We start from the raw sequence: 23,823 nt of genomic DNA, 5'->3' as shown, positions 1-23,823 counted from the left end.
TGAACCAGCGATCCCAACTGTGAGAGGCTGGATACATAATCATTACACCAAACTTGCATTCACAACTTTGTAGTGTGCAGTTAGCCTATTTACACTTAGACCTAATAAAAAAAAAATTTTTTTTTTTTTTTTCGGGGACATTTTCTGTAGGGGAATTTTACAGTAGGCGGAGGTTTGTACTCTCGGAGTACCCTCTAGTTATTTTTGTTACGAGTATTTTTATTTTTTTTTGAATGAAAAATAAGATTTTCTTGTTTAATTTGGGAAATAGGTAAGCTATCTTTGCAATTCCTACCGTCATACTCAAATGTCATAATTCATACATAATACTAATCGCTATCTATATAAGGTATATTATAGGCATTTTTTCTATAAAAAAAACAATGCACAAATTTGGCCTCCAATCGATGTTTGGGTTTATTTAATTTTAACTTTTTAACACATTTTCTTGAAAGAAGTTGAAAAACATACAAATACACAAATTAGCCTCAAATCGTATAAAAAAAAATCAAAGTTGTAGGCTCCTCCGAATCCCCTACGCCCCTCTGTATAAACTTTTTTAATTTGTAAACGCGCATTTCAATTCTTCTAAATCTCAATTGGACTTTTATTTAATATGGAATCAAATAGATACTATTTTGTAACACTCCTTTGCTAACCTTTCGTAAACAAGGCCAACAGCCATAAGTCGCGTGCTAAAACGCATAGTGATACCGGACCGACAGACAGACCGACAGACCGACCGACCGACATAGTGAACTATAATATAGAGTCGCATCCACGCGACTAAAAACTTATATCTGTTTTTTAATTGAATTATATTTTTTATTATACTAATATGTAGCCTATAATTTATATTATATACTAATTTGGATTTATTTTTAAAGTTTTTGTTGAAAAACTTATCATAATTAATTAAAAAATTAATTATGATAATTTTTAATGTGAACGCATGTATTCATATTTATCATTTGATTATTTTTAATTAAATATTGTTTATTCAGAATGATTTATTAATTGTTGATTGGCGCATGCACTTACCGTGTCTAGATACGCGTAGTGTGCCTGCCGCGCCATCATCATGCCATGGATGGACTACTAAGATCTTTGATGGTGTGGTGGTGGATGACCAATGTGACGTGTATGACACAACATACCACAATAGAGGGCGCAACTTCAATAAATTAAAAAAATTAATAAAAAGTTGAGAGAACAACACTACTACTACTAACTACCTACCCTCATAAATAATTAACGTTGTACATAAAACACCGGATTTGAGGGACATGTCTAACACATCGTAAGGTAAATAAATACAAAAACATTTGCAGGTCGACAATTTAATTACTAGGCCTAATATTTTACTTTAGGCTAGGATCTAGCCGGATTCCCGATCTATCCTAGGCCAGGCGGCCTCCTTCGGGTTCGGCTTCCTAGACTATGGATGGTTATATCAGACGATCGGGACCAGAGACGATCGGGCCCAGACGATAGGGCCCAACAAACAAGACGATCGGGGACGTTTTATTTTGGTCGCAATCCAACTTTTGGATTTTTTTTATGGCGCACGTCAGTCTAGCTATGCATTTTTTTTATCATATCTGGCGTGTTTTTAAAATCGATTGGGTTTTATTGCGTTGCGCCATTGTATTTGGCGCAATATATACATTTTCGTGAATATACATTTCGTGATGGTTTTTTATAGTTATGGATGCCTACTGTAGATTATTAATTTTTTTAGACGATTAGTATTTATTATGCTAATTATATATTTCATTTACTTTAATACAGGTGAGGACAGGATGTGCTTTTCCAAATTACCGTTATAGTAAAAATATGATTGTTTATAAAATTTTACTAATTAAATGTAAACCTTCCTGTGCGCCTGTTGTTCTTCAGCATTATGATTTTGATTACCGTGATACAATCCGGGGATTCCCCCATGAAATAAAAAGTAGCGTGTTATGGAATAAACATCAAAGCCGTAACAGTTGCCTGCCAAAAGTGGAAACAGTTTGAATTTATATTTTCAATAAGGTTCTCTGTCATTATAATTGCAGTAAAAATAAAAAGCAAATAAAAAAAGTCTGTGTCTTATGCATAATGGTTTGTAATTAACATCTAGTTAATTTCTGCATGTACACTTTTGTGGGTAACTTGTATTATTATTATATCCATAGCAATATACTACGGTCAATTCATCTTTCCTCAATCAACAGTATTATATTATAATATTGGTGGGTTAACAAATGTACTCTGGTATTCCGCTTGTATTGTAGGCATAACAAGAACGCCCTATTGGTAATAAATACTCTATTACTAATTATAAACTATTTTAACTATTAATTTCTGATTTTTTTTTTCAGAAACAACATTTTTTTAAATAATTTTCAAAGACTGAGCACACATTCATAAACATAATTATATAAACTGTATTTTTTAGGTGCGAATTTGAACTATGCCTCTATCATTATCAGATGATGCAGACGAGGTAGGTGAATATACACGTGAGAATGGACAGATACAAGCTGATGAGGATGATGTTACCAATGACACTAATGAGTTACAGATATCTAGTAGTGATTTGTGTAATGAGTGTGTCACTGTAAGTTTTTTTTTACAAGGACAGACATAAGATGAATAAAATAAAATGAAACTTTAAAATCTAGGTCATTTTGTAGTTGAAATAAGTTTATTCACTTCCGCATAAAAACACTTTACTCACAAACAGTTACATTTAAACAATTGCTCATTGTGGGCTTCCAGGTAACATAATTTTTGTTACTACAGTTATTTATATTATATTTAGATTCAATTTTTTAGTCAATGAATGACTATTTAATAATATAAAAAAATCATGGAACAATATCTATAAGGCTCTCTTAATACTGTATATTAATATATCCACCACAGTTAAAATGTTAAAAACAGATACTAAAATATTCCATAATACATTGTTAGGGGCTTCTTATCGTAGACAAATATATTATACTAAGAAAAAAGTGAGGTAAACATTAGCACAATTCAATTAATCACCCAAAATAAAATACTGTACTAACTCAAATTCCAAACCATGTAACAAGCTGTTGTTGCTATGATAATAATGCAGTCCTATTACATAACTTGCTAATTTGCATAAACACACTAGTCTTTTGTTATAGATCTGTATAAGGCTAATTATTTATTTTACTAAATTTTTAACATTTTTATTAGTGAGAACTGAGACACAATTATGTATTGTTTATTTGAAATTTATTATTATTATATTTGCCAACAGTATGTATAGCTGCAGTAAACATGCCTTTTTTTGTGTAATATTTCAGCTTGTGTTTAACATGGTAAATGTGGTATTGTATTTGTTAAACTATTATAAAACTGTGTGTAACATATTTTAAAGGAAATACTAACTGCTGCTCCCTTTTCCTACTGAAATCCTTCCTTTCAAGCCTCTGATAGCCTTTAAACCTTCCTAATTTGCTTCTTGCAGACTTTCCAGATAGTCATGGAAGGTTCCCGATATTTCAAATCAATCTTAACTCTCGTTAAAAAAGGGCTATCAATAATTTCTATAGTGGTACTGGTAGTAAGCCTAGAATGCATAGATTTGTTGATGAAAATTCATAGTTATGATTTTATAATTATTTATGAAATTATTCTTTGAATATCGAATATGGCAGATCATACAGTATGCCAGAATTTGTTCTCTGAAAATTTATGCTTGCATAAATTTACTAGAGTTTAATTCTTCAGTTTAATAAATTGTAGGTGATCTTTGTGAGTAAAGACAATTTAATTAAAAAAATTAATGATTGAATTAAAATTGAAGTAGAATTAAAAAAAAGTACCTACATCCTTTTATTTTTGTCAGGTATTTTAAAAGGACCCTGAATGGGATGTATAACCAGAGACATTAATTCTAAGTCCACCCACACGCTGTTTAATTAGTATGTACATAAATGAAGATGTTCTAATGTATCATATAAAATATGAATATTCATGTGAATGTGTTTAACTTTAAATTTATTGTTTAAAATACTTTACTTCACCATGGAAACCCTAATTTAAGGCACAAGTAATGGTAATACTGTAATAAACTCAATAACAATGATCTGATGAATCTGTCTAGAATCTATGAAATACATTTAGATAATATAGTGTTTAACTGGGATACCGTGTACAGTAGTAGTAGCATAGGTATAATGATTCCTCATAGCATAGGTCACTATAATGATTCCTCATAGCATAGCTTTCGATAAATTGATTGTTGCTTTAGTACACAGAACCTGTGTTGAACCAGTTGAAGCATGGTATTATCTAAGTTGTTTACATACAGTGTTACATAAAATCTGCTTTGATCTGTTACAATTATATAATAGTATCTACAAAACTAATTTATTCTTGTTCCTTTCTACTGTTAGCTACTAAAAGAATTTAATTCAGAAACAGCAAGATATAGAAATTTAGTGGTTGGTCTTGGAGGATCAAGTGATTCAGAATTCCTTAGAGATGAGTTAAAAAAGACAAGACGGAAAGCGAGTGAGTTAGCTCAAAAGAGTAAAGAGGAACTGATGCCACATATGCAAAGGTAAGAGTCGTTGACCTTTGCTCCTTACTCAAAAGTAGGCAATTCATCGCTAGTTGGTCATACTGTTTTGATTTCACAATCATTCATGAAAATATCTTAGAACCCATTATCACAAATTGTAAATAAACCATAGAGTTTAATTTTTAACCCATCCCTCTCCTTGGTGAAGGCGTTTTTGCTCGCAAACTCTCCTATTATTGGAAACTTAGCAGACTTTTTTTTTACTATATAAAATACATTCTGAATACCATACTTTTTGCGGTGTTACTAACTGTATATACACCAACCCATGACTGGTATTGGGAGAGTTGACTGTATTGTAAAAGAATATGTTTTAAACATTATTTCTTTTACATTGGGGTATTTTTATACTAAGTGCGTATATAGAATATGTTATTACGCTGCATTGTATTACTGTATTTATTACTGAGATAATTAATACAATTCTGACTACCTTTAATACAGTAAACTAACACTAGCACTGTACATCAAACAAACTAATGGCGATGATAAAGAGACGTTGTCAAACAATTGCTATAAAAAAACATCATCTTTTAAATATTCTGTTTACAATTGTATACCGATCACTATAGCAACCAGCCTTGAGTTATCTTAATTAAGTCTGACACTTTAAGACGTGAAATAAATATTATTTTTTCAAGATAGGAACAATATTCAGATTTTTTTATCAATACAATCGCTAAAAATAATAATTTTATTTAAATGACTGCATTAGGAATATACCGTACTGTTTAAATATTTAAATGACTACATTTGGAGTATACTGTTTAAATATTTTAATAATTTAAGTTGTTTCTTGTGTAGTACTTTTAATTAGTACAAACCTCCATTCATATGTTAATTATATTAAGTATCAAATTACTTATCATATTGTGCTTGATTTTGTGCAAGTCTGCTGACATGATTAGTTATTGTGATTTTACGATCAATCAATAATTTTAATTAAATGTGATTTATGAACTGATATAGTTAAACAACTTGTTGGCTTCATATATTTGATTGATACAAGAATGACATACAGTACAATACTCAACCGTAAAAAACGCAAATTTAAGATGAAACTAAAAGCTTAAAAGGTCAATTTATATTTATCCTGTAATGACATTTGCTTTCCACAAAAACAAATTTGTTGACACATAGGTGAAACATATTTAAACTATGAATGTTTCAAGCATAAGAAAACTAAAAAAGTAATTAACAAACATTTAACTATAATAAGACAGTCACCAGTGTTCTTTCAATTTAAAATCAGCCCTCGATTTCTCTTGGTATATGTTTTGGGAATGGCGAGTTGGGATATTCCCACTTGCACAGTTCACAGACCATTCTATTATCTGATAGGGGTAATCAACAAAGTTTTTCTTTTCATATTATATTCTACTCTTCTGTTAATGTATATTGTTGGTTTATACGAGTAAGTGGCACTACCAACACTACTCTTGGTTGGTGTGCTTTTTTATACTTATGTTTTTTATTTATTTATATTTTAACTAGGCGTTTAGATTTTTGTATGCCAGAAGGAAGTGGATATGACCGACTATGGCACACCTTCTCTGCATGTCTTGAAGTCTTGGAGAAACACATGAGAAAATCACTGGAGTTAGAACGTTCTTTTCCTATGGTGAATGGTTAGTGATGATAATTGAGTTTAACGCCCGTATTCTTAAACCGGACTTTAGTCGTAGTTCGAGCTAAAACTTTTAAAATGACGTCATTTTAATTCATAAACCGAACTTCAACTAAATCGCCGACTAATTCAGGCCAACCTCGACTAAATCGAGACGACTTTTGATCGATTTTTTTAGTCCTGGAGGGGGGCAGGCTAAATGGTCGACTAAATGGTTTTTAAACGACGTTTATGAAAAACGTAACAGTCATTGAGTTGTTATATTGGCCAGATATTGAAAAAAGAAATATCTATTTTTATATTAGCTTAATTAAGTATACATTGGTATAAGTTATAATAATGAAAATAATCTTTATTTACAACCGTATACCAATTACATTATTTTCTTCGCGCAAGTCCGACTTGAACAACGTCACGCCATAGCGACAATGGCAGATGCGGAAATTCACCACGCGATGGAATGTTTAGGGGGCCTAGCGCTTTCTTGTCACGTGATGAAGTGCGTGGTTCGTTGCGATCATACTTTGTTGGGGGCCTAGAAAATATAAAAGTTACCGTACCGCCATGGTTCCTGAATATATTTTGAATATTTTGTTTGTTGTTAATCAAAAGTACTTCACTGTTAAATTGATACTGATCTTGTTCTAATAATTAACGATTAAAATTACTTTTCATGTATATAGTCCTGATGCGTAAAAAGTGTTGTAAGAAAATGGAAAGTGATATCAATGCGCAAAATTTCGTCTACTCCTCAAATACTCTCTTGTCGTTGGCCAATGTATAGCCTTTGTTACCCAGACGTGTGCAACTCGACTAAAAGCTTGACTTCATTAAGTCGAACTGCAAACTTCGACTACTTCGTTTTTCAATCGAATTTGAAGTAATAGCTCGAACTACGACTTTTTCAAGTCGAACTTCAAACTACAACTAAAGTCCGGTTTAAGAATACGGGCGTTAGAGTTAGAAACCCATAATATTTAATTTTTATGATTAATATTAATAATAATAATAATAGTTAATACCTTATATTTGATTCAAATGACAGGAATCTATTTAGATGTTATATTAAACAAATAATGAATGTTTTATATTTGTGTAATGGTACAAATAATGGCATTTGGTGATGATGACAGGTTATATCAACTCGGCGTTGCCTCGTTGATATAACCTTTCATCATTCACTTCATGCCATTATTTGTACCATTACACTCATAAACATTCATTATTTGTATAATATAACATCTAAATAAATTCCTGTCATTTGAATCAAATAAATAAGGTAGCCCTATCCAAGGCCTAATACTACATTTCATTCACATTCAAAAACAGTAACATTTGATTTTTAATAATTTTATATTAAATGTTATATTTATATGGATTTCATAAACACACCTACTTTAGTGTTAATTATGTCAACAAACGACCAAATAATCCTAGGCCTAGCAAGGCTAAAACGCGTAGGCTAGACCTAGCTTAATACTATCATGGCCTAGCCTAGGCTTGGCTGAAAGGCAAAACTTCGACAGACAATTGGAATCATCTAGGCTAATTATGGTTTTTCCAACAATTCCACGTCTTGTAGGGATGTTCCCATTAATTAATAAAAATCCTAAAAACAATCTAATGCTAATTTAAATGCCTTTTTGAATGAAATTAGTACATATATGTCCAAATCGTACACAAAAATCTGCTGCTCGCGGTGGTGTTTACAAACGAAACTAAGACCAGACGACAGGTGGCGCTGTTGTATTTCACAGTACAGAGCCATATTACAGTATTACTAAAATTTAGGGTAATTTGTATACCAGATTTTTTTTCATCCACGAAAAGTTTTATTTTTCGTACACAAAAATGTTTCAAAAAGTACTATTTAACGCTGTTGAATAGTGCGTACTATTGCATGCCACGTGATCCACATTCTTCCAATCAAATGACAGGAATTTATTTAGGTGTTATATAATTTATAATATCTAATGGCAGATAATTTTAAAATGTAGTTTAAAACCTCAGCCTTCCCAGTGCAATTCCAGTCATTTTATACCCATGTGTGCAGTATAGCAAAAATGTTTATTTATAACGATCAACTCTTTTTTCGTATAAATGATTATAAAAAATAAAACTATTGTAGTAATCATGTCTTCATCAGTTGGACAGAAAATACTTTATGTCCATAATTGATGTACTATACTACTTATTATTTGATATTTTACAGGATCATCAATTTCATTGGTAATAAACACAGGTCTGTCAGCACCACTTGTCTTAGACAATATTCCTGTGAGTGTTGAAAACTTAGACTCACCGATGGTCACCAAGAAGAACTTTGAAATGAAAGAACTTAAGAGTTTAGAAAAGTGAGTTTTTTGGTAGGTGACTCATAGCACCCACCCAACAGACAGTACTTTTTTATTTATCATATACATCAAATACAACAAATTCTAACAAATGTAGGTATTTCCAGTTTACAATTTTTCCACTTTTTCAAACCTAGGTTCATATATATATATATTAGAGGTTTATAGATAGACTTTGATCATCACTACTTAACACCCATGATGTTGATAATCATTTAGGAAATTATTAAACAGTAACAATAAATGAGAATGGCAAATTGTATAACAGCCGTCTCCTTAATGACCACAAGCATTAACTAATAATTACAGGCATCATCATTACCACGCTGCTACATAGATTATTAATGATTATAAATTAGAGTAAAGATGAATACTAAGTTAAGATCAAAGTTCTAGCACCAGGTGTTTATCACTCATTCTAGTAAATTGATGTTGGTAGTGGAGCTGTATAGGTTCTTGGTTAACATTTTAACATTTTTAATATTTTCCTTCCATCCCAACATCCAGGGTTCAATCCTGCCAGGGTTCAATCCCGACCTAGTGCTAAGGTTCAATCCTGACCTAGTGCTAGGGTTCAATCCTGACCTAGTGCTAGGGTTCAATCCTGACCTAGTGCTAAGGTTCAATCACGACCTAGTGCTAAGGTTCAATCCTGACCTAGTGCTAGGGTTCAATCCTGACCTAGTGCTAGGGTTCAATCCTGACCTAGTTCTAGGATTCAATCCTGACCTAGTGCTAGGGTTCAATCCTAAACCTAGTGCCAGGGTTCAATCCTGACCTAGTGCCAGGGTTCAATCCTGACCTAGTGCCAGGGTTCAATCCTGACCTAGTGCCAGGGTTGTAACTAACAACAATTTTGGCTGCAATCTCTAAGCATCAGTGGGATAAACTATAGTTTTATTCCTCCTCTAATTGGCAAGATTCTTTCTGTTCAATAAACATGATACTGAAATACATTTCAAGATTTATATTGTAAATCCATTCTCAGTTTTACACTCCTCAGTTTCAAAATGTCATACAAGCCAAAGAGAGGCCATGCTTTTTTGTTGTTAAACTGCAACCCTTTATTCATATTTTGCAGAGAAATTCATGATTTGCGTGAAATGCGAGGTGAGATGCAACGGAAAGTGGATGTAAAGCCATGGATGATTGACCCGGTGTCTGACAGTAAAATAGTAAACAAGTCACAAAGTACCATAAGTGAAGGCACGTCAACGCCTAATGATTCCGTAAGCTTGGTTTCATCACTTCTTTCTCTGATATGTTTTATTTTAGACATACATTACTCACATTTAAATTTAATATTAGAAAAATATTTAAATCACTATAAAATATACAAAATATTGCAACAAAAAGTGTGTATTTCATTTTGGAACAAAGGATAATTTAAAATATGAGAATTGTTTTATTTTGTTGGTCTGATTCTCCATAATTTATTGATAAAAAAATTAATTGTGTAATGGATAAGATTGGGTTTTCACAATTTTAGTAACTTTAGAAGTTATAAAGCATGGCCAAGCCATAGAAGGTGCTATATTGTTACATCCAAACATAGAGGGTGCTATTAAAAAATATCAAGCATTGGCATCTATAGTAAACAATAAATATGCCAGGCAATCCCCAAAGCATGGAATGTATTAACAAAAACGTTAAATATATTATCAAATTCTATTTTTAGGTTGCAGATTTACGTGTGCCAAGAAATAACCGTTGTCTTTGCCAAATGACGATAGCAATGATGTCATTTACTTTGTTTATTGCTGTCATTATGGTATGTGTTGTATTGATAGTTGCTGAAAATGATGATGCTGAGAGAAAGTAATAGACTATTTTATGTTGTACAATCTCTCTGGAGTGAGCAATCAGTATATCTGTGGAGTGATGCTGTATTCTGCATTCAATATGTATTATCTGTGAAGTCATCTGCAATCAATCTGTAACTGTGAAGTGTATTCTATAATCAATCTATATATCTGAAGTTATCTGCAATCAACCTGTATACCTGTGGAGTGTATTCTGCAATCAATCTGTGTATCTGTGGAGTGTATTCTGCAATCAATCTGTATATCTGTGGAGTGGATTCTGCAATCAATCTGTATATCTGTGGAATGCTTCTGCAATCAATCTGTATATCTGTGGAGTGGATTCTGCAATCAATCTGTATATCTGTGTAGTGTATTCTGCAATCAATCATCTGTATATCTGTGGAATGCTTCTGCAATCAATCTGTATATCTGTAGAGTGGATTCTGCAATCAATCTGTATATCTGTGGAGTGGATTCTGCAATCAATCTGTATATCCGAAGTGCATTCTGACATTCTACAATCAGTCTGTATTGTTGAGTGTATTCTACAATCAATCTTTATTTTTGGAGTACATTTTACAATCAATGTGGAGTGATGTTGGTATTTTGGTAGTTGAATTAAAAAATTAAGATTCTAGAGGGTGCTATAAGACTTTTTTAAACAATTATGACCAATTTTGCTGATATTAGTGACATTTTTTATTACTAAAGTATTTTTTATTATGATCATATAGATGTGTATTGTTATATCAAATATCTACCTGCAATATGTGAAAGTGTAACAAACGTGAATACAGAATGGTCTGTTATGATGTATAATATAAATGTATCCCTGCGATATGATTGGTTAATTTCATATTACATGCCAGCCATGCCTTTAAAAAAATGTTTGAAAGTACTATTGAATGCTTAGCTTGTTGTTTGACATGGTAGGCTGGTGAATAATAATAATAATAATAATAATAATTAATGTTCTTTGCCTGATTTGCTCTATATAACTAACAACTGTTTGTATTTGTACTGTCAACTCATGGAAATATTCTCTCCATTCAAGTCATAAATGTTAATTATTTGTATATTATATGATATACATGTAGTAAAATGTCTGGTAAGAGAATGTTCTGTATAAAGTTTGTGAAAATTGTACATTTAAATTATTATTATTGAAAATGTGTATATATAAATCGGACCAAATCTGGATCTTCTAGTATGCTTAAAATGTTCATTTACCGTACAGCCATTTCCTAATACAATCATTCCTACACTGTACTTGTTTAAAACAAAATGGGAAATTTAAATTTCCCAGTTATGTAGGTATTTTTCAATCATGTGTACTTAGAAGGTAGAGAAATTGTAAATATTTTATTAAGAGATATTGTTTGAAGTGTATAGTCTTTCCTGTAGTACTGTAATTAATATAAATAGTACAGCATATAAATAAATAAATATAAGCCACAAAGAACTAAGTTAACTAAATTGAGGCCAATTTAGTATTAATGTAGCTACTTTAAAAGTGCAATAGATGGTGGTGCATATTTCATTCACAGATTGTTAAATTTGTGAATGTTAACTCATCGATTACTCTTTTTATTTGATATATTTTTTGGTTACCTTAGGCTTCATATTTTTATAATTTTAAAATGCAATAGATATAGGTAAGAGTATTATAGTTTTTATATGAATTCTATTATAGATAGGTATATTGATTATATTATAGTGTATTTTGTATCAGAGTTATATCTTTTCTTTCATATCTATTTCAAAACTGTAAGTATAGTACAGTAAAATCCTCCTTTGGGACACCCCTATATAGGTCCTTATTCATCCTGCGTCTCTTGCTGGCTGTTGGTGAATATCTAAAAATTATATGTATATTCAGTATAGTATACAGTAGGCCAAATATCACAAAAAAAAACTCCACTCAAATATTAATATTGCAGCGAGGAACTAAGTAGTAAAAATTATATTGGCTTGATGCTGATGATGTTTTTAATGATAATTCTGTTTAAATTAGCTGCAATAAATGTATATATATTTAGTGACCAACATCTCTAATTAGATGCATAATTTGTTGGACCAATATGTTAGCAAATAATGTTTTATTTATGCAAATTAGTTATTGGAAGAGAAGTAGCTAAATTAAGTATTACTTAAGTAGTGTGCTGGTTTGCAATACAAGAATACATTTGGCTCAAACATATTAGTTATTTGCGTACAAATTTAGAAACAAGGTATTTTGCACTTTTTTTTATTATGTTCTTGAACATAAGCCCATGGGGGTAAATTTAAGGTTTTATTTCTATTCTTACTATTACAAATAAACCAACAAAATTATCAGGCGATGTGTTTATTTATACAGTATATCCAATGGTTTTCATTACAGTATTCAATTTGAGTTCAGTATGGTTTGTCTTTTTATAGAAAGAAAGTGTAGCGATGGTTAATAAATTATTCATTCGGTACATGGTGTACTTATTTGAACAAAAATTATATACAAAAATAATACAAATACAGTATAACAATTTTTATTTTGGTTTTCCAAATATCTCATAGAATATTTCTTCATCTAAAACATTCCCATATTTCAATGCATAATACAGACATTGTTTTGATTTAAATGTCTGAAACTTGCGCAGCTGTACCTGTTTTGAATCTCCTATGTCTAAATTCGAAAGTACATCTTTGACATCAACTACAAATTCCTGACGATGACCCCAAAAGTTTAAATGGGCAACTTTCAACTTTGACCTGTTTTGGTTGATGTATATGATTCCAATGATTCTTCTTAGATAAAAACTCATCCAGTACAACATTGCAAGGGCAAAGGTGGCTGCAAAAGCAGGATACAGAAACTGTGCATTAGTTATTAAATCCATATAATTCATAATTCCCAGTGGAGGAACTATTCCTACTACAAAAATGGTCTGAGCCAATTTAAGTCTAGACAACAAGCGAAGATGTTTTATGTATGGTAGATGGTAGATTGCTTTGAAATCTTCTGTATCTTTTTCTTGTAATTCTTGGAGTCTATTTAATCGTTCAGAATGTTGAGAAGACGTGCATCTCCAAATGTTCATTTGACACCTTGTGGCATTTTTATTCATATTAATAAATTGTCCTACATGATACCTTGTAAATTTGCTGGTTGCTAAATGTCGATTCCTGTTAAAACATTTAAGCAAAATATTTGGTAGACGTAGCATATTTACTAACTTTGATGTACCCAGTCTGTGATTTTTTTTACCTGCAAAATATAAATTAACAATGATAAATAAGTATACAGGAAATCTGTTTTCATTCTGTTTTGTAGGTATAACAAATCTGGAATACTAGTTTTGTCTGTGTGCACAATATGTAAATTCTCTTCAATGTGCCAAAAACCTGCTACAGGTACAAACAATACTGTAAATATGATGAGATATTTAATTTTTTATTTTATGGTTTAATTTGTTATTTTAAAATGTTCAAATCAATTGTTCTTTAAGTTTTATTATTTTTCTTGGATGGCCCATTACACCGATTGTTTTCCAAATGGATGATGAGGCTATAAGCATGATCAACTGTGCATAATTTAAGTTTTCTATAGATAGAAAGTATTTTATGCCAAAAGTCAATTATTTGCTCTGGGAGAGAGATCAGCATGTTTGGCCAAAGTGCTTCAAATTCATTCCAATCGGGCCATGCACCATTACTGTGTTAACAATTGTCAAGGCATTATCAGGGAGAGAGAGAGATAGAAAATAGTAAATTAAACACATGGTTGACTACGGGATGATAGTCACTTATATAAATTATATTGTTAATTTTGTATTTTGAAATTGACAACATTTTATTATAAACAAAGTTAAATTTAACACAATCCATAAAATATAAAATCTTTTTATGGCAACTAACTATGCCTAGCCAGCCTCACTTGAAATTTTATAATAAGCCTACATCAAGCCCTCTAGAGGATGACAAAATGCACCCTACAATGACAAAGAAAAAATCACTTCAGATCATGCACGGTTATCGTTGGCGGCATTTTCAAATATCATTTGTGTAAAACCAAGGCAATCTAATGTTTAATGAGCCTTTCATCCTAGGGCATTTTGTTTGGAAATTATAAATGAAATCCTCTATATCACAAAGCTATCATTTTTTTTAAATTAAAGGTGATGCTGAAGTTTTTTTATATTCCAGCAAAAAACACTTTTATTTGTATGGTTTACATTTATTATATTCATAAAGCAACACACGCTTTTTACAAAGAAAGCATCTTTTTCGGGACCTGTAAATAAAAAAAACATTTAATAAATATTTATTTTGACCAAAATATTCAGAGGGTAAAATAATATAACTTTAAATCTATACAAACGGCAACAAATGTATTTTATTTAACCCATTGCGTGACTGATAGAGGCCGATATATCTTTTTTCAAAGTACAGCAGTACAGTTATTTCTAGATAGAATAGAAATGAAATGATCACGCCATATTTTGTCCTTTTTGGAGTTTTATGAATTTGGTCGTTCTATTGTATTCACCCCGTTTATGAAAGTGACTAAATCGACTTACCTATCTGGGAACTTCTTCCCGCTTGGGGCAAATCCAATGTGATATAGTAATCCAATATATATACTCAATATAATACTGCCAATAGCCGTATTCTCCTTAACCACGGCAAACCCCGTGGCTAACTGCCCCGATTTCTGGTCTGCCCCAACCGTTGGCGCATGTCGGCGCCCAGACGTCTACGTCACTTGTACTGGATCCAGGCGCCCGCAGACGGTTGGTAGGTTCAGGCCATTCATTTATTGCCCACCCCCTGGGGTCGATACTACACTCCCCCGGATTTGAAAAGGAGGTAGTCGACCGGGGGTAACCCGGCTAGCGTTGCTACCTGGCCCATGAGACTGGGTTCACAGGATTCGCTAGCTCCTTGTGACATAATAAACAGGGCACCCGGCCGTGCGCCTGGTGCAAGTATAACTAAAAACAATCGGTGCACTTGTTAAGTTGTATCGGTCAATATTGAGCGCACGAGCTGCGAAATATTGACACATACCCTCCCTATGTAACGGAACCCGTTCTCCCCGATACATAACCAATCCCGATTCAGCCACAGGTGTTTGTCGCCGGACTGGAGTTAAATAATTCCCCGTCTGGCGGTTTCCCCGGTTCCAGCCATCCCCTGATAGCCACTAAATCGGGATCTTAGCTTGAAATTGCTCAAGCCACGGGAGTATCCCCAACCACACCGTTCTGAGCCAAATTGCTGACACAGAACGAAGACCCCCGTACGACCTCGATCGTAGTCCCACCTGGGTCCACCAACCCCTCCTCATTAGGGTCCGGTCCTATTTGCCGGATTTGTGAAATCGGAACTACGTCATCCATGTCCTCCCGGAAACGGACCCACCGGCTATGTGCCCTGACGCAATAAGAGCATCTCCCGCAAGGCAAATCCCCGGGATCAACCCCCTGCTCAAAGTGGTCAACCGGTCTGGCCTGACGGGATAACGCATCTGCATTCCCATGTAGTACCCCCTTACGATGTTCCAGGACAAGATTATAGAGGCTGAGTTCCAGGACAAGATTATAGAGGCTGAGTTCCTCTATCCACCTAGCTAATTGCCCTTGGGGGTTTTTAAACGACAGTAACCAGACCAGGCTGCTATGGTCTGTTCTAACCCGGAAAGGTCTACCCAAGAGATAGTGGCGAAAATGACGCGTCAAATACACCACCGCCAATAATTCTTTGCGGGTCGTACAGTAATTGCGCTGCTCCGCCGTAAGACGGGTGCTAGCATACGCAATTACCTTCTCCCATTCCCCTTGTACTTGTAGTAGTTCTCCCCTTGTACTTGTAGTAGTTCTCCCCCCAACGCCAAGTCTGACGCATCCACATCTAAAATGAATTCGTCCCTGGTATTAGGAAGAGTGAGAACAGGGGGGGGGGGTGTAATGAGAGCCAACTTTAAACCAGCAAAAGCAGCTTGCTGTTCGGGCCCCCATGCAAATGGCACCCCTTTACCCAGTAATTTGTACAACGGGCCAGCTTTATCGGCGAAATGGTCAATGAATTCCCGGTGGTAATTAGCCAGTCCCAGGAACTGTTGCAACTCCTTTACCGAGGTAGGTACGGGCCAATCCTGGACTACAGTAACATCTGTAGCCGAAATCGATAAGGCATCCCCACCAACCACCCGGCCTAGGAATTCCACCTCCCGTTGGAAAAAGATACATTTTTTCGGCTTGAGCTTAAGGCTGCTTGCACGGAAACGTTCTAAAACATGTCGGACATTGCCCAAATGGTCATCAAAATTCCGTCCCATGACTACAATGCCGTCCAGAAAGGCAAGAACGGTGTCCCAAGCTAGCCCCCTCAATACTAAACCCATAGCCTGTGAAAACGTGGCTGGGCAATTTGATAGCCCGAACGGCATTTTAACAAATTCAAATAGCCCGTACTTGGTAATGAATGCCGTTTTTCTCCTATCCGTTTCCCCCATATTAATTTGCCAGTACCCCCATATGGCATCCAATTTGGTAAACCATGTGTTGCCCGACAAAGCATCGAGACAATCCCGTACCAAGGGTAGAGGATAGGCGTCCTTAATTGTAACATTATTTAGAGCCCGGTAGTCGATACAGAACCGCACGGAGCCGTCCCGTTTGCATACCAACACTGGTGGAGAGGCCCACTCGGACACTGAAGGCTGAACCACCCCTGCTTGTAACATTTTATTGATCTCCTTTTCCTCCTCCCCGGCGAAGTGCATGGGAGTTGGTCGGAGTCGTTGTCGGATTGGCGGCGCATCCCCCGTATCGATAGTATGCTCAATACCCTTCAGGGTCCCTATATCAAATTGATGAGCCGCAAAGACATCTTGGAACTCAATGAGCAGTTGTTTCGCCCTATCGAACTCGGAACCGGACAAGGTTTTCCTTACATCCGCTAACATCCCTTCCAGGTGTTGTGGTACCCCACCCTGTTCCGTGGAGGATTTCTCTGCACTGTCAACCCCTACGGTGGACACCGATCCCCCTTGAGAAGGCGCATGATTACCCTCCCACTCAGTGGCATTCCCCACAACCTCTCCCTGTTTCAGTGTTATATATCTGTCCGTAAGATTCGCCACGCAAACTTTGGGAACAGTCCCACCCCGATGAATGGTAGATGGAATTAGAACTTTCCCCTGATTATCGGGTTCAATGAAGTAATCTGAGAGATGCTCCCCTGTTACGTCCAACCGGCACAGTATATATCCCGCCGAAAACGGAGGAAGCACCCTGCGCTTGCCGACCGTCACCCGAGCAACCCTAGGGCTAACCTCCCCCGCCTCTTTGTGAAGCGAAAGTGTACTTGTTCCCACAGACACTCAGTAATAATTTCCCACAATCGATAAGAGCTTGATTGGGTATCAAAAAATCCCCTCCCAGCAACATATCGTCATTTATAGGCGCCACGTACATATATTCAGTGTACTCTTCGGAACCTAATGCGAAAGTGACTGGGCCTACCTGGTACCCCGGCATAGAAGTCCCCCTCCCTGCTAATTTAAAGGAAAGTTCTGCAATTATTGGTGGGGCGGGATCCAGCTTGGCAAATACCCGGTCTGAGAGAATTGTGTAATCAGCAGCGGTATCTACTACAGCTACCGTGTGAACCCCATTTACAAACACTGTGGCATGCAATGCCTTCGCCGACTCTACCCTATTTACCACTATGCATGGTCCCCTTTCCTTTAGACTAACCATGTCCACGGACACCTCCAGAGGATCCCCACCCGGGTACCCCTGTACCTCTTCCCGCTTAACGCACGAGCCTTCAAAACGCTGGCAGTCGGTGGTCAGGCCCCGACCCCCGACCCCTATTCGTTTAAAGGATCTTCTTGTTCCCCTACCTGCCTGGCTTGACGCGCTAATTTCGGGCATTCCCTTTTGAAATGACCCACCTCATTACATTCAAAACAGCGGTCCCAGTTATTAGTGGATTGGGGAGGAGGTGACGGCCCCGAGCCCCCACCCAAACGATCCCCACCCTCTACTATTTCCAAGACCCTTTTTAACAACCCTTTAACCTGGGCCAAATCTGCCTCTATCGCCATATAACCCTTTTACCTAACCCACCCGGCTGGGCCTCGGCCCCACCTCTAGTCTGTAAAATCCCCTATTTTCCACCCCTGGCCTACGCTCAACTAACCGCACTACGGGATCCCCCTCCAGTTGGACGGGCATGGAGGAAAGCGGACGTGATTGTGTTGTCGGCCTAGTCGAGACCGATGGAGACCTTGCCTGGGGTGGTAGTGACGTCATTTCTTTTCCCCACTTAGTTTCATAAAGAGATTGGAGGCTGTTAAATTTATCATACTTTCTAAGCGCCTCGGACATAGTCGCGCAATTTTCAAAAAGTACCAATTTTCCCACCCCCGTGTTACGGCACCCGATACAGAACTTCATAGCTGAATGTCTCTGTATCCATTCATTGGAAAGCGGCTTGAATGCTTTCCTAGTTAGGGTTAATACCCGATCGGCCCATTCCCCTACTGACTCTGTTCCCTGTTGGGATGCGGTCTCTAGTTTGGCCTGGAGGACCTCGGGAAGTTCATCCTCCGTAAACCGTTGGGTCAAAGGCATGAATTATATCCCAAAAGGAAATGTCCCCATCCATTGTTACTAAATTGGTGTAGAGGTCCGCCGCAGCCCCCTCCACGCACCAACACAAAGCCTCCTTCATCTCCCAGGGCGAAAGATGATGCTCTTCCGAAAAAGCCCTAAATCTACGTTTAAAGAAAGCCCAGTTATCCTTCCCTCTATATACCAGGCTTCTCGGGACGTCCTTAGAACGGAAAGGTTCCCGTCTTGGCCTACCGCCCGACCTACTACCCCTAGTTCCAGCCCTTGGACCTCTATCCCTTCGGTCCTGGTATAATACTGGCCCCTCTTCGTATCTACCCCAGGGTTGTGGAACGACCCATGAATAGTCCCAGTCCTGACGACCTGGCCCCTCCCGTTGACGACCAGATGGCCATCCATACGGAGACTCGGACCCCTGGTATCCATCCCACCTCCCGAATCGGTCCGAAGTCCAATCCGCTTCCTGGCGAGTAGGCATATGCGAGGGTCCTGGTCTTTCATCCCGTGGACGATATTCAGGACGGTCCCAAGTACCATCCCCAGAGAACCCGTTCCCTGATCTATCTCCACCCCATGAGTTACCCTCTCTCATATTTGCCCATTGTCGGCCTGTATCAACTTCGTCCCTTTGAGAATCCCTCCGTGGAGCCGGATATCCCCCTTTCGACACCGGAGTCCCCATATCCTTTATTCCCGCTAAACTCTTTCCCCCCTCTACATGCGGATAACTCCCCAGCCTTGTACTGAAGAGTCGCTGCGTACTCTTCTGCGGAACCCACGTGAGCCTCCTCCCCACTAGAGTAACCCCCTTCCTGGTTCTCTGGAGAAAGAGAGAATTCCCTGAAGGACATAAACTTAAGCTTTTGCTCAGTTTTCCGGGAACGAGTCTCGTCATTCCCGGGACCCACCTCCTGCTTTAGAGCACTTTTAATTGTATTGGCGCCCTTACTAACCCCAGCAGACCCAGACGATGCCGACCCCTGCCGCCGGACCATCGAAGATATATCACCTAATCCATGGTGAGCCCTATCAAAAACTACTCCCTTTTCCCCAGAGCCTCCCCTATCAGCCCCACCTCAGATCCTAAATGCTGGGCTGCGGAATGAACACTAAAATCATTCTGATCATCTACCAATGAAGACACAGAACCCAACATTCGACTAAAGTCCTCGGGTGACAACCTAGGGTTAGGTGCAAAATCAAATCTGTTCAAGAATTCTGGCTTCTTACTCAGACCCTTAATAGAACTTAAATCTATTACAGACGAAATATTACCCAATCTGGTCCTAAGGGACAAAATCTCGTCCGCCCGAACCACTCCTATCCCCGGAATATCGCATAATTCTTCGAGTGTACAAAAATTCACCCAAATGCGATTACCGTCTATAGGCATGGTAATCCAGACGCTACTATTAACTGTAATACCTAAACTGGAAGGTTTGAAACCCGCCGCTGGAGATCGATTCGTGATTTCCAAAAGCGGAATAAATATTAATTAACAATCAATTAATTAATAAAAAATCCTAATGGACACACCAATGTCTGTATCCAATTAATTAATACCAACAGCAACACACCGTACCGTAATAACGCGGCAAATGCTTTTCCTACCAACCTTGGAAACTAATTTGCATAATATGCGGAACAAGTGTGTCTTCTATCGCACACACAAATTCCTCAGAAAAACAAGCAAAAATACAGGAATAATTAACCTTTTTGCTCGCAGCGCCAATATTGTATTCACCCCGTTTATGAAAGTGACCAGATCGACTTACCTATCTGGGAACTTCTTCCCGCTTGGGGAAAATCCAATGTGATATAGTAATCCAATATATATACTCAATATAATACATTACTGCCAATAGCCGTATTCTCCTTAACCACGGCAAACCCCGTGGCTAACTGCCCCGATTTCTGGTCTTCCCCAACCGTTGGCGCATGTCGGCGCCCAGACGTCTACGTCACTTGTACTGGATCCAGGCGCCCGCAGACGGTTGGTAGGTTCAGGCCATTCATTTATTGCCCACCCCCTGGGGTCGATACTACAGTTCCATAACCGGCGGCCGAAATGCACTGTGTGATCCTACCTAATAAGGCTTACTAAAATGGAAATAAGGGCTAGACTAGAATAGAGGCTAGCTAGGCCTAATAGGCCTAGTCCTACCGGGCATCCGTCCTACCTTACCTACTACTACTAGCTAGGATCCCCTAGCAAGTTAGGCTTAGGCCTAGTAGTAGTAGTACACTATAATAGTAGGCAAGGCCTAGGCCAATTAGGCTAGTGTGAATGCATCGGTAAGTATTTAATTCAATTTATAGATTGGTGTCAACAACCGAAACAAGAATGACTCATAATCACTTTAATGACGTATTTATTTATATCAATTATTTACCTGTACACACGACGTACATCTGTATGTTTTGTTAGGAAACCGCATGTTTCATCATGTCACTTGTTTGGTTTATAAAATTGGAGATATTCGAACTGTATTCACGTAAAAGTCATGTCAGTTCAGTGTTATTTCGTAAATTATCACTTGAAAAATATTAATCTAAACAAAATGTTGAACAGCGCCACCTTTACTAAAAACAGAAAAAAAAGAAAACGAACACATCCCAAAAATCGTGAGTGTGAGGAGCATGCGATCCGAAGAAGAAGACTGAAGACGAAGACGATCAAAATACGACTTATAATTTAGGATATTTCTACTTCCGCCAATATGGCGAAGATATTTAGAAAATTAGGAAAGAAAACTCCAAAGCCTCCTAGTCCCGATTATTCAGGTTCTGGGAGAAATTCTCGTTTTGGTACAGGCTCAATACGTAGCCCCGTAAACGAGTTTGACGATGATTATGACAAAGACCCACAGCTGGCCGCCCGAATGGGAAGTGGTAGGTTTAGCCACACTACCGATACCCTCGGAGGTGAATCGACTGTTGGAACATATTCTGGAACTTTCAGTACCTCAAATCAAAATGCAGCAGATACAATGGAATCTAATAGACGAACAATTGGATACGATACTTCTCTTCCGAATTCTCCAACAAAAAAGGTAGGTTTTTCATTAATCATTCATATAAATAATAATAATTATCATATAATGATATAAATGGATTGGTATATTAGATAGGCCTAGCCTAGTAGGCCCTTATATAATATTATATTGTTATTAAATACTGTATTATTATTACGCCGTGGTTAGGATTCCGGCACCGGAACTCAACTGCCCACCGTTAGGGAATCCGACATGCTATTGCGCATGCCCATAGCTCTGGGAAGTGAATTATAGCTTGTACTTATAACACACCACACCACCGAGAGTCGGAGTGTTATTATACTGTAGAGCCTAGATAGTCGTTGCGCGAGCGAGAGAGCGATGGATTAAACTTGGCCTATGCCATATACCATGCCATACATGAATTAATAATTAAAATATGACTACGCCACGCATTAAAATAATTATAATGATATTAATAAGTATCAGTATCTATCTAAGAATCGTAATGCTGTTTTTAGCGTTGCGACCCTGACTTTCCGAACAGTTTTTTCACATCCACGCGGTGGCTGCCGTCAACAAATCAACTTGTGATTGCATGTTGTTGTACAGTATAATGCGTTATGAAAAATCATAAAACTAGTCATGTAATTATATAATTCATAATAATATGAAGTTTATATATGAATGAAGCAACCACTTTTTAATTACAAAATAAATAGGCCCACTGGTCACGTCTAACTGGTAGCCCTAGCCTAGATTAGTGGATCCCGTATTAGTAGACATCTAGGCTAGTTCGCCGTGTGGCGCAGCTATGAAATGATCCATCGCTGTTGATAAGTATAGAGTCGCCGATTACCTCGCTCTGGGCATGCGCAATAGCGTGTCGGATTTCCCTAACGCTGGGCAGTTGAGTTCCGGTGCCGGAATCCTAACCACGGCGTTATTATTACTTCCCCTTAGGAAGCCTAGTCTTTTCTGAAAAAAAAAACCCTCCGTAATGGATTTCTTATTAATTTAATTATTGGCTAAGCCCTGTAGTAATTCAGTTCAGTGTACAGAAGGCTATACTAACGGCTAGATTGTATTGTTCAGTGTTAGACCACTAGATTTTATGTGTTTCTATGTTTAAGTCGGTGAAGGATAAAATCGGTCGCAATAAAATAAACATCCGGTATTTTGTATTGCGTGCCACTAGATACAGTAGAACCTCCATTTTACGTACGGTACGGGACCGAAAGGCGTACGTAAAACAAGGGATTCGTAAAATCCAGGGTGACCTTAAATTGACCCCCAAATACGTAATATCGTAGCTAAAAAGGCTGCCGTGTTTGCCTACAGCATGCAGGTGGTCACTAGCTTAGGCCTAGCTAGCTAGGCCCTTCCTAGACTAAACTAGGCCAGGCTAGCAGGCCTAGCAAGATAAGAGGCCTAGAAAAGTACAGTATATACAGACTGTGCGATTTAGTTTAAATAAAGTGTTAATAAATAAAATATCAAATGTTCTTGTATTTTCTATCAATAAAAACAGTCACTGCATAGTAGGGGAATGCACATGAGTTCCTCACACAGCCATGGCTTTGTGCTTTGTTGTTGTTAAATTGCGCCCTCAATGTAAGAAAATGATGACGTCATCGGTCATTTTAAGCGTACGTAAAATCAAGGGAACGTAAAATCAGGGTACGTAAAACGAAGGTTGTACTGTACACTGTTTATCATATCGGTTACGGTTGGTATTGGTCATGTTTTATTTTGGTCGCACCAGATACATTTTCGCTGTTTGTTGTATTATTTTTTCATTCATTCAGTGCTAA

The 23,823-nt window shown here is 37.0% G+C and overlaps 2 protein-coding genes across 2 annotated transcripts in view; both read left to right on the top strand.

Annotated features, from left to right (window-relative positions):
• The first annotated feature begins 1,129 nt into the window (after positions 1-1,129).
• On the top strand, positions 1,130-12,660 carry LOC140062271 (regulator of G-protein signaling 9-binding protein-like). The gene is made up of 7 exons (XM_072108409.1): positions 1,130-1,305; positions 2,444-2,605; positions 4,419-4,585; positions 6,101-6,234; positions 8,446-8,587; positions 9,669-9,816; positions 10,266-12,660. The coding sequence occupies exons 2-7, from the start codon at positions 2,459-2,461 to the stop codon at positions 10,407-10,409; spliced, it is 882 nt and encodes a 293-aa protein (XP_071964510.1). The 5' UTR covers positions 1,130-1,305; positions 2,444-2,458; the 3' UTR covers positions 10,410-12,660.
• An 8,994-nt stretch (positions 12,661-21,654) lies between these two features.
• The window catches only part of LOC140063116 (SH2 domain-containing adapter protein F-like), a 34,555-nt gene continuing 32,386 nt past the window's right edge, over positions 21,655-23,823 (top strand). Inside the window, exon 1 of the mRNA XM_072109554.1 lies at positions 21,655-22,066. Coding sequence (XP_071965655.1) covers positions 21,734-22,066 — 333 coding nt within the window. The 5' untranslated portion in view covers positions 21,655-21,733. The remainder of the gene's footprint in view (positions 22,067-23,823) is intronic.

This window comes from Antedon mediterranea, chromosome 11 (genome assembly GCF_964355755.1).
Source record: "Antedon mediterranea chromosome 11, ecAntMedi1.1, whole genome shotgun sequence".
Taxonomy (NCBI): Eukaryota; Metazoa; Echinodermata; class Crinoidea; order Comatulida; family Antedonidae; genus Antedon; species Antedon mediterranea.
The sequence above is the reverse complement of the archived record's forward strand: the minus strand, read 5'-3'. Positions and strand labels throughout refer to the sequence as shown.

Bases quoted from the DNA above. Each gene is read 5' to 3' on its own strand.
- LOC140062271 (XM_072108409.1), top strand. From the start codon at position 2,459: ATGCCTCTATCATTATCAGATGATGCAGACGAGGTAGGTGAATATACA. The intron at 2,606-4,418 runs GTAAGTTTTTTT...TTCTACTGTTAG, and splicing joins TGTGTAATGAGTGTGTCACT to CTACTAAAAGAATTTAATTC. The intron at 9,817-10,265 runs GTAAGCTTGGTT...TTCTATTTTTAG, and splicing joins CGTCAACGCCTAATGATTCC to GTTGCAGATTTACGTGTGCC.